The sequence below is a fragment of the Salarias fasciatus genome, chromosome 16 (genome assembly GCF_902148845.1).
Source record: "Salarias fasciatus chromosome 16, fSalaFa1.1, whole genome shotgun sequence".
In the NCBI taxonomy this organism is placed as follows: Eukaryota; Metazoa; Chordata; class Actinopteri; order Blenniiformes; family Blenniidae; genus Salarias; species Salarias fasciatus.
The window spans coordinates 23482153-23496853 of NC_043760.1; the positions used below are offsets into that span (position 1 = coordinate 23482153).

Below are 14701 nucleotides of genomic sequence, written 5' to 3' on the forward strand. Positions count from 1 at the left end.
GTGCTTACCATTTGTTCTTCCTCCTAATGTAGTCTTTCTCGGAGAGATTAACGAGGTAGATCATTGGTTTGGATGTCAAAAACAAGTATTTGTTCAACACTTCGATCTGTAAAGAAAAGAGACAGAAAAGGCAAGCGCTGAAAAGATCCTGACTTTATGAAGTCAAAAAAAAACCAAAAAAACAACAGAGACACAAACTAGTGAGGCCAAATCAAATTAGGATCTGGTGTATAGGCACTGTGGGAAGCAGCTATGAAGCTACAAAATCAAGATCAGCATGGCCAGATGTCATTAGCTTGTACAAAAGTGATGAAAAAAAAAAAATAAAAGTAACAAAAAAAGACTGTGCATAATATTAACTTGTGATTTGCACAAAAGACATGTTGCTGAAAAAACAAAGGAGGAAGAAAACAGCAGTGGCACTTTTGGGTCAGATGAAAAGATTAGGGAGATGAATGATTTTAATAAATTTGACAGTAACATCAAAGACTTACCTCCTTGTCGTTCCAGTCGAGATAGTAGCGAACGTGTTTCTTTTCATCCACTACCCAGCTCTTTATTTTGCACATAACGTCCTGTTTGGGGTTAAAATAGAATGAACAAGAAGCCATTAAAGGAGATGAAAAAGAATATAAACCCAGCAGGGTATGGGGTAATTATTTCCTAAATGCATGGCATCCTGATGCCAAATTGAACAATGGCTTTTTGCTCGCATTCAGGCAGGAGTGGGCCTGGCTTTGACAGGGATGGCATGCATAAGACCCCCATTCCTCCTTTAAATCACGACAAAATGCCTTCTGGGGTGTCTCTCAAAATCTCAGCTTCATACATCAATATTCCATTGGGACGGTTTAATGAAAAGGATACAGAGAGGAGACAAAATTGGAAAGAGCGGAGAACTAATTGGAAGTTGGTTAGTAAGGTGTGAATTATTGGTCCTTCCTCAGGCACTTTGCAGAATGTAGCCTCACTGAATAAGCACTAGTGAGGTAGAGAGCTAATTATTCACTGTTTCTTCTGGAGAAAATATTGAGTATTTTCAGCTATGTATACCACATTCATCACCGGGGTACTTGTGGGTTGAGACCACAGGCAAGACTGGGTCTTGACAGGATCTGGAAGCGGAAAAGGGTGGGAAAATGGGAGGGAGGTCGTTATAAAATTTGTAATAAAGAAATTGAGCCTATTATTGTTGATCCAGCCCCACAGAAATTAGCGGAACACATTCTTTTTGTTCCTGTCAACTTGACCTCCCCCTTCATATAAAAACTCCCCCACCCCCTGCAACACTCCCCCTACCTCCTTTTCCCTCCCCAAACCCTTGCAGCACTTCACAATCATACTCCCTTTTGAAAGAACTGAGGAAAAAATCCTGCCAGAGCCTCAATTACACAATGGCAGAAAAAGCTCCACACACTGACCCCCAGCCAGCTGCATTCACTCTCTGCACATCTCTCTCCACAGGAATTCTAAAGGCCTTTTAGTCAGGCAGCCAGAGTGCAGCCAGCGGGAGAGAGCGCAGGAAGAGCTGCATACACTCCGCCCGCGCCGGCCCAAGTCTTCACAGAGAGATTAATCATCTGTGAAATGGAAACAGCAAACGGCCAGTGACACAGGCTGAACCCGCTCCAGGTTTCCCTCATCAGCTCGCAGCCGCCGTGCAGCGCTCCTCTAACAGGCAGGTGTTAATAAAAGGCATATAGGTCCCACAGGGGTCAAACACATACGCTTGCCACCATGAAGCGCCGCTGGTGGGCTGGTTTCTTATTATTGTTTTGTAAGGATAGGGATTTTGAGGATTCGTATGGACAAAAGCAATGAAACATTGTTCTTGTAAACACAGCACAATTCAAAAGGATTTATATCTTTAGAACAATGCACGAGTCCTCTGCTGCTGCATGCACATAAAGACATGGACTGAGCTCATTAAGGGCTTTTTAATGTTATATGAATATTTCAGGCTTAACCAATAATTTTTATATGCATTTGTTTTTTTTAAAATCGATATTTTATTTTAAATTTTCTACACAATGATTACCGAGCTACAAAGAGAGTTATATATTACTTCAATTACACTGACAATAACAATAGAAAGAGTATGATTAAAAAAACAATCTAATATTTAATGTGCCCACTAAACCATTTCTAAAGTAACAATTTGATTCATTTAAATGTCACTTAAATCAAATATCTTTTTTGTTTCAATTTCAACAAAGTAATTTCTAAAAACTCCATGAAGCAGATTTTGATGAATAAATTTTAGGCCACATACAGACTTGCCCAGCTTTTGGACTGTTGAGTACAACAGCAGAAATTAAATTCTGTTTCCGAATTATTCAAATTAGTCAGCAAAAATGAAAAATTTAGGGACGTGATCAGGCTGTAAACAGCTGCACATAATTTTCCTGGTATTTGTTGGCATTCTTTGGCTCAGCAAAATGAACTGCAAGCAAGTTGCTTCTTGTAAAGTGTAGATTTTTAGAAGTCCTGTTGTTGCACCTCATAGATGCTGGAATAAACACGTGTGTGTGTGTGTGTGTGTGTGTGTGTGTGTGTGTGTGTGTGCCTACACACAGCAGAGTGTGTCAAACACTGAGCTTAGCCTGTGAGACAATCACACAATTCCTTCTATTTGAAAGCTTAGTGCAGCCTTTGATAGGCGCCATTCTTTGCCATCTAAAGAGGTCTTCTATAGATCCTCACTTGCCGACGCGTGCGCAACCTTTGACAAGTAATGTAGATCATTTTTATTCATTGCCTAAAATTGTTGGCAATTATGTGCGTAAGCGGCCACCTGCCTAGCCTGAATGGCTCCTGTCTGCGGGGCTAAAGGGGTGTGGGGAAGTGCTGCTGGCTGCACAGGTGGGAGGGGAGGGGGGTTCGTCTGAGGGGAACCAACCAGTCGCAGGGGCTTTTGCAGCAGGTGAAATAGCCCCTCTCGTTAGCGTAATGAGTGGTCAGATCCTCGGTGTGTTGGGGCCTGAAATTGGGACATGCTGCTCCAAGTGAAAAGGCCAGATCCCTTCCGCGCGCCGGCCCATCCTATACCGCTCCAATAATGGAAGGGCATCATGTGACATTTGCAACCAAATCGGCGCTAAAGTTGGCCAATCGGCCTCATTACCGTAACAATATCGCCATGTGACTGTGTGCGAATCAACATACAGTTTGATCTGACATCCTGGCTGCGGATGTGCAGGTTTTTTTTTTTTTTTTTTTCTCATCTTACCCTGCGTCTTGCCCTGCACCTCTGAGAGCCGAGAATCCCCTGTCAGAGAATATTCTAAACATTTACGGTATTCATAGCAAGGTATCGGCGCGTGTGTCATCCGCCGTATGGCCTCACACAATTTCCCGAGTTGCTGTAGGTGTATGAGCGTGAACAGGAGCGCTGCGATGATTTGAGTATTACTTTAGATGAAAAGAGCTGTGTGGAAACACTTTCATTAGCCCGGTGCTGTGACCCAGGGTCAGCAGCTGAATAAGTAACTCTCTATTAATGATTTCTACAGCAGAAAACCCCTGACCCCTGATCACTTTCAATCTCAGAATGGGAGAAAAAAAAAAAAAAAAAAAAAAAAGGGCCGGGGGAGGGGTGAGACCTATTGGAGGGAGATTAAAAAAACATACTTTTTTTTTTTCCCTCCTTGGCCATGTGTGTGGGAGGGTTATTATTTGTGCCTTGCTGTGAGGGGGAGCAAAGGGCCTGCTGGGACATTGACTCACATATTCTGGTTTGAGTTTCTTGTCACCGCCTCTAATGGCCGTCTTCTCCAGCTTGTCAATAATAGGGCCGATCATCTCCTCATCCTTCAGCCTCAGCTCCTCGTGGATGATCTCCATATCCCTGACTGGGTCCACCGTCCCCTCCACATGGATGATATCCTCATCCTCGAAGGCACCTGCAGTGACAGCCACACAGCGAGAGTATAAAATGATTTCAGTAATGCTGCTTTACGAGAACACGTATAATACAAACACCAGAATCAGAGTAACAGAATCAATGACATTGACTTCTTGAGATCAGATGCAATACAGCGATTAGATTCGGCCCGGGAAAATCATTATCTTTTGCAGAGAATATGGGAAAAAAATAAACATCCACACGAAAAAGCACCAGTGGGAGTCACAGGAAAGTCACAACAAATACAATCAAATATTCAGGAATACATTTAATCCTTCTTTTTTAGCCTGCATCTGTCAGAACTGTAAGAAACCAGCTCACAGTGTCAAAGTAAGTTCCACAGAAATTGCCTTTAAGTGCAACAAAACATGCATATCTGTCAATCTGCACCAAGAGGAGAGCATCTGGTCATGTATTCCCTTCCCCTCTCTCTTGTAACTATTAGCCATTAAGTTAAAATATGACAAACGCACAAAACTAAGTAGAATTTAAGAGAAAATGTCAACATTCACAAATGAAAGAGGACATTCTTCTAATCATTTGCATCTTAGCTGCGGCTGTGCCGGTGATTAGGTAATGACGCTCTGAAACAGACCATTTAGCCACCAGCGGCTCTCAGGACTCCTTGTGATTTCTCCAGCAGAGCTCAGGGGCAGCGAGAGGGAGCGGAGGGGGGTATGAGCGTACATCTGTCACACGGGGGTGACAGCCTTTAATATTAATAGTGGCGACTGTAGTGGACTGTTCTCCTCAGTGTTATTCTAATATGTTCTTTGATTTTTCACATCATACGATTCGAGCACAGTTTGTGTAGTAATATCATTTCATTTTACGTTTGGAAATAAAAAGGAGACCATCAACATAAAAAGAAAAAAAAAACTCAAGTGTAAATTCAGTCTTGAATATTTACCTGAAGTGCATTAAATCTTTTACCTAGATCATCAAACACTCACAATTATATAAAAAAAAAAAAAAAAAAAGGAAAAGTGAAAGTATGCAAACCTGTGCCAGTGAATCTGGAGATAACTTTTTTTTTTTTTTTTTTTCGGAAGAAATATTGCTTACTAAATACATGATAAGTACAAGTACCCCCGGAAACACTTGAGTAGATAATTGTACAGTGTAACACCACTAGGGCATCTCCATTCAAGACTTGTGGAAGCGACACCAAAGATTAACATTATGGCGTAATGCAAAAAAGCCACCTCATTTAACAGTGAAGTGGATGTCAGGCGAATGATGCCTCCAAGTGTTGAGGGACGCTATGTTTGGAATGTGCTCGGTGAAGTCAGTAAACGTTATCCGCGAGCCGTATTCATGTGTTGACACCTGAGCGTGCGAGGAAGTGTTGAGAGACGAGGCCCCGCGAGATAATGCCTCAGCACGTTCTGGGAAATACGTATAGAAAATATTGATGATTCATAGCTGTGAATAGTTGCCCGAGTTTCGGGTAAACCTTTGCAGAGTTGCATCCTGAGAGGAGTCAGAGATCACTCGAGAGAGTGTTTGCTGGAGAAAACGTAGTCTCTCCACCAATCATGGTCGAATCCTGTTTATGCACTCAGGTTACATTCACCTCGCTGGTAAGACCCACCGCAGTCCAGAGTTATCTCAGAATGTTCATGTTCCACAGCCATTTTTAACATTGCCATACAAACAACTGCATTTGCATGTTGAATAGAATTGTTGCATTTTTTTTTTAAAATTTCATCTTCAAATGTAGCTTTTATATATATTATTATGGATTTTTGTGTTTTAAGAAAAATAAATCAATTCTTTCATCGAGTGCGACTATATGTGGGCGCCCTGAGCTTATAGAGGCAGAATTGAGCTTCGTAAAGCTGTCGTCATGTTTCTACACTCGTCTATAAGAACCAGTACTTCATGGCTTCCGAGTGGCAGCATGAACATTCAGCATTGTAGATTTCTGTATGGCTCACTGTTAGTGTGTGGAGGCTGTTCTCATTGATTATTCTCATGAACTAGAAAACAACTCCTAATAGCAGGAGCAATTACAGCTGAGATTATAGAGAAAAATCAGGAAATGGACAATAACAATGACACCAGGCAACAACTGGAGGATGGTTTCTGGGACGGAGTCAGGGTCATATCTTTTTTTTTTTTTGTTTGTTTTTTTGTTTCAGTGTAGCCAGGTTGTTTTGGTGTCTAATCCTAACCAATGTTAACAATGTTTATATTCATTATGAAAAAGATAAGCATGGGCCATTAGACCGGCTGTTGATGCCATGAAATGCTCACGTGGAACTAATTTATTAGTTTAGAAACACTGAGTTTCAACTTATTTATCATTTGCAGACATTGCGACGCTGTAATTCCTTCTGGAGATTGGTTTGCAATGTAAACCGAGCCAAAATATACAAACTTTTAATGATGTCCCCCCCGTGCACATTATCATATCTTCTGCTGACTTACGGAGAGATTCGTAAAAGTACAAGCCTTTAACAATCTACCCCGACGAGAGAATGACAGACGACCAGAACCCCCTGCACCTTATTACTCATGCAGTTCAACAGAAGCTGAAGACTTTTGTGCAAGCTGTCATCCTGTGCGTTGTCCTCATGGTGAAATGAACTTATTCAATTACTCTTTGCCTAATCAGGCTGTTTTGGTTCCTCTCCTCTTGCAGAGGTACTCCACAGTATAAACAGTTCACTTACGCCATACAGAAAGGGCCTAATCAGTGGAATTATTGTTTTGCTGCTCCAATTTACCAGCTCCCTGTTCAGCACTGATTGGAATGAAAATTTGCTATTGTGTCTGCATGAACTCAGAAAATATAATGCAATGTAATCATTTTGTTAGCTGCAAGAATATACATACATTATGCACAATTATGATGTACAGCTTTGATACATTGTGGAAAAAACATAAATCTGTTGTTCAATTTAGACCTATTAATATTGATTAGAGCTCAGCGGTTTAAGGGAGATTTAGATGGTTAATAAAGCACTCGTGGTTGTTATGAGTCATTGTTAGTGGAAAATGCTTAAAAAATTCCGACAAGCCAGTCAGTTTGTGATTTTTTTTTCCAAAAAATAAAATAAAAAAGAAAAAAAGCAAAAAACAAAAACAAGACAATCATTTAGCAAACACACGAAACCCTTTGTAAACTATTGTTATGCATCTTAATAAAAACAGTGAATAAATCTAAATTTCAAGCAGGTTTTCAAGGAGCAGGAGCAGCAGCTGATCGCTCTGTATTTAGTCATCAGCCGACTCTCTCTGCTCACTGCCACATATTCCAAAGTAATTTGGTTTAATTAATTTCGCCTAATTTAACATTCACATCTACTTTACTGCCTCCCCATTGACGGCTCGGAGCCGGACAGCAAATGCACGAGGTGAAAGAAGAGAGAGAGAGAGAGAGAGAGAGAGAAATCTGATGGGGCACAATTAGTCTTTTAACAACTGGGTCGGGGTTGGGCTCTGAGAAGAAGACTGTGGCGCCATACAAAGACAATACAAACACAAAAAGAAGAAGAAAGAGGTCGGGAAGGCCCACCTTGAGGAGCCTCAGTTCAGTTTTCACAGTGTTCATGTGACACAGTGAATGCTCTGAAGTCAGTATTAACAGGTGCTCCTTCACTGACAGTACAAAAGGATTAGTCTTTGGGGGGGTGAGTGGCGTTCAGGGGCTTGATTAAGGATAAGCTCAGAGACAAAAAAAAAAAAAAAAAAACACTGCAGCAGCATTGCAGGCAGGTGTATCCTGACAACATATAACCTGACCAGCATATTGATTGTAATCTCAAAGAAGTCAACAAAGGAAAAACATCTTTTTTTTATTCTTTATTTGATGAGTGCATATTTTCAGTGTAAATCTAAATTTCAAACTTAAAACCAGATAAAATAAATTAACCGTCTGCCTTCAGGTAGGACAAGATCAACACCTACAAAGACCGAGCAAGCCGATGTTATCTTCCATCATTACTTTTCTTGTCAGGCACACAGACAAGGCAGTTATCTGAGTCAAGACAAGATCAATACTGATTGAGCTGCTTCCTCTGATGTTGCTACCTGGGAGGATATGTGGTCAACATAATTCAGGCAAATTACAGTATTCATTGACTTCTAACTTCCTGTGCATGTTTTCACATGCAGGACGGGGACGAGCACATCTAAAGAACTTGCATTCCTCACGCTGCTTTTAAAATGTTCATGCAAACTCAGTGCCGCAATTCTCCTGGTATTCAGAGCAGTAAAAGCTATTTTATGAGTCTGTCAGGAAAAGCACATTATGGATGTCTTCCCGGCATAAAAACACTGGCGATGCACATAAGGGTATTTATGTTCATTCAGGAAATATCTTCTTGACATTCATTTTAGGATACATGAAATTGACAGCAATTTGTAGTACGCGGCTTCTGTAACAGAGTTTGTAGAATATTCAGCCTTGTTTCTCCGCGTATGTCAATTACGGCAAATACATTTGCTGCTAAAAAGCAGTTTGATACCAGAAAATGGTGGGTTGGAGCCCTTGAGAGATACACTCATGTTTTCCACATGATCCCATCTTTCAAAATAGATCACAGAGAAATCACAGTTCTCAATAGTGTGAGTATCCGCTCCTCACAGAATGCCTCCAATCCCTGTGTAATCTATTGACAGCTGCAGCATCTCGCAAAAACTGAGTTTTAAAGGTGCATCTTTCAGACATTTTTGATATCACAGGTGAAGTAAAGGGATGAAAAAAAAAAAAAGCTATATGTCAACGAAAGTCGCACAGAAAAAAAGCCTGACCAGTGGGCAGCTGAACGCTGGACGTAATGGGGGGAGTCTCCGGCTCTACTGAACTGCCAACGGACAGAAAACAACAGGATTAATTGCCTTATTATTAGCTTAACCTCTGTCCTTTCATTTATCCTGTTGAACCACTGAGCATGAAAGTGCCATGATTGAAAGGAGCTGTCATATGCAGACCAGTGTTGTCCCACATCATTCAGAGAACAAACCTTTTTAGATCCCTAACTACTATAGTGCTGCTGATTGCACAGACACCAGCAATTTCCTAACCAACCGCCACCTGAACAATGATGTGTTCAGCTTTCAAACCCTCCAGCCTTTCAAAGGTGAATCATTTCACAGTTTGGAACGGGATCTCCATAGCAACTCCCTTTTGAAGGGTTTAGAATCACCATCCAATAATTCTATGATCATCGGGCCCTCGCCATTCCCAATGGTTCTTTTCACGGCGGACAGGCAAAGGGGGGCACGAGGAGGAAGCAGGAAGATGCTACAGTCTATTTCAGCAATTCATCTGGCAGGCCCATTAGAATTCAAAATATTGCGACCTTCAATCACCGAGCGTGTTATCTGGAGCTGTGGCGATCTCCAGTCAAGATGGGGTAGACATTTTTCTCTAATCATCCACGATGAGTGGAGGCTGACAAAAAACTCTTCATTCTCGCTGAAGCAAAATGCTCATTTAAATGCGGTGACAGCACCTCGACGGGGCCCGGAGGCACATAAAAGGAGGACTACCCTGCCGCCGATAAATGCTGGAGATTTTACAGTGGGGGTATTGGTTAAAACAACAACCGACGTAAACAAAGAGACACAGAACCTGGCTGGTGAGTTTTTCTGACCTATTTTCAGTGCGATATTCTGACTTTCAACCCAGATAACCAAGAGACTGTCACTGTCACACCACACAGGCTTCTGCTGCACTGGTTTAGGGAAAGAAGTGGGTTCCTTTACTAGTTAAACTTGACTTAGTTCCATAAATTTTTTTTACAATAATATTTATTACATACTTCTGACTTTAAAAAGGTTGGGAGACACAACAGAAAATTGACATTGTAAACACATGTCTGATGATTACCGGATGTGTACATACAGACAAAATCCTCCCTCACAACCAGAATGACTTTCAAACAAATCCACGAATTGCTGAGTTCACCGAGCTGCGTGAGGTGTTTTTGGACGTTTGTCAAGTTTGAGGATTTGTGAGTTGATGACTGATTGAGCGATAAGGCTGAGTTTCTGGAGAGCAGCCATTACTGGCGTCAGCCGGTAAGCAGGTCGGCCATAAATCGTCTCGGTCTGAATAGTCAATCCAGTTTTCTTGTAGAGCCCGAGGCAAAACAATCAGTTTGATTTTGTCACTCTGAGCAATTAGCAGAGGTTGGGATGACGTCTGAATGAAGCAATAAACAAACACAAATACATTATTCTAGCATATCACTTATTGCACTCACTCTTTATCATCGCATTCCTGCATTCATCAGGTCGGAGTAATTCGTGGAGGTCACCGAGGACACTGAATTTGTCAAGTAGTAAACCTTTTCAAAGCTGCTGAAGAGGCACGATTGTTGCTAAACTGTGAGTGAAAGAGTTTGATTGGATCGACATGAAGAGTCTGAACGTGTTTCCGTTCCAGGGACAAGCAAATACAAGCAAACAGGTCCGGATTGAGACTATTCAGGTCCCAAATCGGACCCAGCTGACAAAAGCAATCAGGCTGTGAATTCTCTATTACGTGTTTTTGTAATCATATTATTCTTTAAACTAGAAGATGAAATAAAATACAAAACAAGCGTAAGAGAAAGATCATACAGTTGGTGAAAGTGTGTGAGATAGTCTCAGGACAACAACGTTTCAGGAGGAAACATGAATAAACAGGCCGTCTGCGTTACTACAATGTGACTGTACAGCGTTCACACAGCGTTCACACTTTCACAGCTCGATGTGGCAACACATGCAGGTGCTGACAAGTGGAATTTTTTTATGCTTATTTACAAGCTGACATATATTTATTTCAATTTAATATTTCCTCACTCCTTGAACTAATGTTCCTCAACAACTCCTCAACTCCTCAACAAAACAAAAAGCTCACAAACACAAAAACAATATCAAGCCTGAAAACTGTCAAGTTAAAGCAGATTCATCAGTCTACTGTTATTCTTCCTCCCTGGCTCATGGTCGGCCACGTTCTGTGCCCACATGTTTATATCTCTTTGACAATGTCATTTAATTTGTGCATGTTTCAGTGGTGAGGACTTTATTCTCTCTCGCTCTGCCCCACCTTCTGCTCTCTCCATCATTTAATTCACGTGGTGACTTGTTCTTCCTGTTATGACAGAAGCAGGTGAACAATTCCTCTGTGTGTGTGTGTGTGTGAGAGAGAGAGAGAGTGTGTGTGTGATTAGGACATGTGACGATGACAGTAAGGTGACTGCAGAGCGACTCACTCTGCCTGATGTTTACTTGCTTCAATTTGACTTTTTCGCTAAACGTGACGGGGCAAACTGTGTCAGAGAAAAAAAGAAAAACATCCAAACCACCAGTCTGGGTTATCTTGGTGTATCCTGCAACACAGATGCCAGTTTTTCAAGAAAAAAGAAAAAAAGTTGAATGCAGACTTAGTAACGTTTTTATCCCACATCCTGTCACTATGAAATATCTGGGATTTTTTATATAACAAAAATAAAGTTATATAAAAATGAAGACTTCCAAAATGTATTTTTGTTGACCAGCTTTCTTCATCAGCTGGTAAAACAGAAGCACGAACTTCAAGTTAATCGCAGATTCAGGTGCTGAAAGCATGAATGTCATGAGAAGAAAAACCCTTTGCCAGAAATAACAGCTACTTTCCAGTCTGCTGCCCACAACCACAGAAAGTCCCTTCAGATCAAATGCTCTATACTGCGATATCTTAAGGCTAAATTCTTACTGAGTGCCGCGCAACCGTAAATAAATCTTCATTAGAAGTGAACCAGAGGTTTCCTGCAGTGACGGGGGCGCGGTTTGGGAGCATTCAAACATCTAATTGCTGTAAACCAAACATCTGGGAATAAGGCCAGGTGAGCTGGCAGAGCTGCTGGCGGGGAGCAGAGCGGATGAAGTAGAACATGTCTGTGTCTTGTTTCAGACGCTGAGGATCCAACCACTTTCCAGTCACTGCAGAGCACTCCGCCTGCAAACCATTCATGTTCCGAGACCAGGAAACTCCATCCATTCAACAGAATCAGCTTTCAGGATGCCATCATCCACTTTAATGGTTTTTTGGAGGGTATTGTTGAACATAAATCCTCTGTTCAAACACGCTTTTTAGAGTCATTTGAGGATGAACAATATTCATAACGTGCAGACAAGACACCGAGGGGAAAATCCAGTTTAACTAGTCTCTGGAAAGAAGATGAAGTTATTACCGGAGATGGAGAATAAAAGACCTTTTCAGGCAGGAGCGGTGGAAACGTGCACGGACATCTAAAGCATTGCCAGACTTCGAGGCTTGATCCATTAGAACGGAGTCAATTGCTTGCATCCTCACTTTACATAAACAGAAACTCTCTCCCGTCCCTCTTCCTCTAATTCCAAACCAAAACCATACCACTCCAGACACACAAAGTGTGATTCCCACAACCGTATAATCAAGCTATATAAAAGCAGTTCCTTCGGCACTGCAGTCTGCTTAACAGCAGATAGATATAATTACAAAACAAAAGCAGCTATGTTTAACGGTTAACTCGTGAAACAAGCCGCACCGTCTCCAAGGACTTCCCAAGGGTGGAAACAATAGCATGTCACAGCAGATCGCTGCAGACGCACACACACACACACACACACACACACACACACACACACACACACACACACAAAAGCTACTTTTGATTTCTGTTTTCCAGTTGTTGTGGACGATTGTCTACTTTGTGTGACGAGAAACAAAAGAGTTGGCTTGGGTGGGACAGCATATACATTTTGGTCAGTCCAGGGAAAGGTATATGGTGTGTATATCTACCGTGTTATGTTCTGTTTCTAGCTCTGTTCTCCTCTCAGCTGCAGCTCCTACTCTGATCGCTTCCTGCTGTTCCTTCAACCCTTGGTACTTCTCAAACTTTTCCTGATGTTGCCGTCAGCTGGCACTGCCACATCTATCACTGCTGATCTCCTCTGTTGTCTGTTAGCCGCCATATGCCCGGCGCTGCTCAGCCGGCAGCTGTTTGTCAGTCTGGAAGCTGACGTCCCGCAGGACAGTAGCGCTGTTGATACGGCCCGCCTTCAGGAGGACGTCCCACTGGGATTCGGGTACTTCAGGTCCATACTGGGCACAGATGTTTCTGTACACCATTCCAGCCAATTGGATATACTCATGGTATAAATAGATATGGTATATTGTGGTATATCATGGAATGAAGTTGTCCCAGAAGGTGATTTTCTTCAAGAATTTTTGTCAAAAGTTTGTAACTTGTGAAAGTTCCTGAATAAGCCAACAAAAAAAGTGTAAATAAATATGCACTCTGGGCCCTGATCTACAGGTTTGTAGGGTTTTTATAAAACAATTTTGATTTGATTTTAATCTTGTCATGCAATTTGGTGATTTGGTGCAAATAGATTAGCCTCAGCTTTTTCCTCCTTTGGCTTCTATTTTGGAAACTGACATCGGACAACATTTCGCCTGACATCCGTTGTCCACTTTGTAAATCAGGACTACAGTGGTTGGTCTTCTCATCTCCACTCCTTACAGAGTCCTCCTCATGCAGAAAGGCTATTTGAAAATTGTGCTGCAACAGGAGTAATATGTTTGTCAGTGATACGCCGAGACAGTTCGGGAACAATATAGAAAAATGGACCTAATCTTAACCCTTTATATCCTTACGCTGTGAGCCTGCCAGCATCAACTCCAATCAGAGCTCCTTTCACGCAGTGGGAAAGTCAATAACAGCACACAATCAGCAAACAAATTCAGCTATTTTTAAAAGGGCCCCGCATTCATTTCAGTTGCTGTAGTTTGAATTATTCTAGCGTGTAACACTTTAATTGTCAAAGACAAAGACCGTGTCAGAGACACAGAGGGAAGAGAGGCTGAGGACGACCGGGAAAGTGATTTAAAGACTGTCCCCTGAGGGACAGGCTGGGAATAATTTACTGGGATAATTACATCTGCACGTTCACACACTAACAAGAGCCAGTATCTGAAATCACACTTTATAAACAACATTTTTTTGTAGAAATACTTGTAATAACAGACATGATCAGATCAGATTCAGCATGTAAAATTCAATTCGATTCAAGAAAATTGTACTGTTATGATTTGTTTATTAACCACTTACCTTTTCTGTGCCTGAAACGAATGAAAAGTGAAATGAGGAATCACATTATAATAAGAAGAAGCACTCCCTCTCCACAACGTTATAATGTTTTCAACCTCCTGAATATGTTCCTGATTGTGTGAAGTCTAAACCAGCCGCAGACGCTTTCGCTCCTGCGCCGCTCATTCAGGAAGCCTCCCAGTAGGAATGTGAGGTTTGGTCTGACTTCATTTATTCTGACTCTCATGTTGATCTTGGCACCAGCCGCACAAGATGCCCTGCGAGGAAAGCTCCAGCGAAAACTACGACTCCTGTTTTCCAAGCTCTCTGGTAGCCGAGCACATCCAAACGCTGTGAATGGAGTCAATTTAGCTGCTGTAAGATAAAACGTTCTGCACGTTCGCGTCACGATCTTTTTGATAAGAATGAAAAGAGGAATGAAAGCGTCGAGGCCCGGGACTCACGCGTCATGTGGAAGATGCCATCGCAGGCACTGATGTGGGACAGGAAGGCGTTTCCCAAACCCTGGCCGGCGTGAGCGCCTTTCACCAGCCCGGCAATGTCAACCACGTTAAGGAAAGCTGGGATTTTGCTGCAACCCAAGAAGTAAAAGAGAAAAAAAAAAGATAAAAATCTCAAATAAAGATAAAGCTTCATTTCCATATTGGATCAGATGAATTGAGTTTCCTAAAGAGGATAATGTTAAATGTTACTGATAAAGTAATTCACTGCTGTTTGAGTAAGA

The 14701-nt window shown here is 41.8% G+C and overlaps 1 protein-coding gene across 1 annotated transcript in view; it reads right to left on the reverse strand.

The window, feature by feature from the left end:
• Positions 1 to 14701, reverse strand: part of LOC115403137 (obg-like ATPase 1) — a 36804-nt gene that overhangs the window by 16998 nt on the left and 5105 nt on the right. Inside the window, exons 4-7 of the mRNA XM_030111946.1 lie at positions 14421 to 14548; positions 3727 to 3902; positions 495 to 575; positions 9 to 106 (exon numbers count right to left, since the gene is read on the reverse strand). Coding sequence (XP_029967806.1) covers positions 9 to 106; positions 495 to 575; positions 3727 to 3902; positions 14421 to 14548 — 483 coding nt within the window. The remainder of the gene's footprint in view (positions 1 to 8; positions 107 to 494; positions 576 to 3726; positions 3903 to 14420; positions 14549 to 14701) is intronic.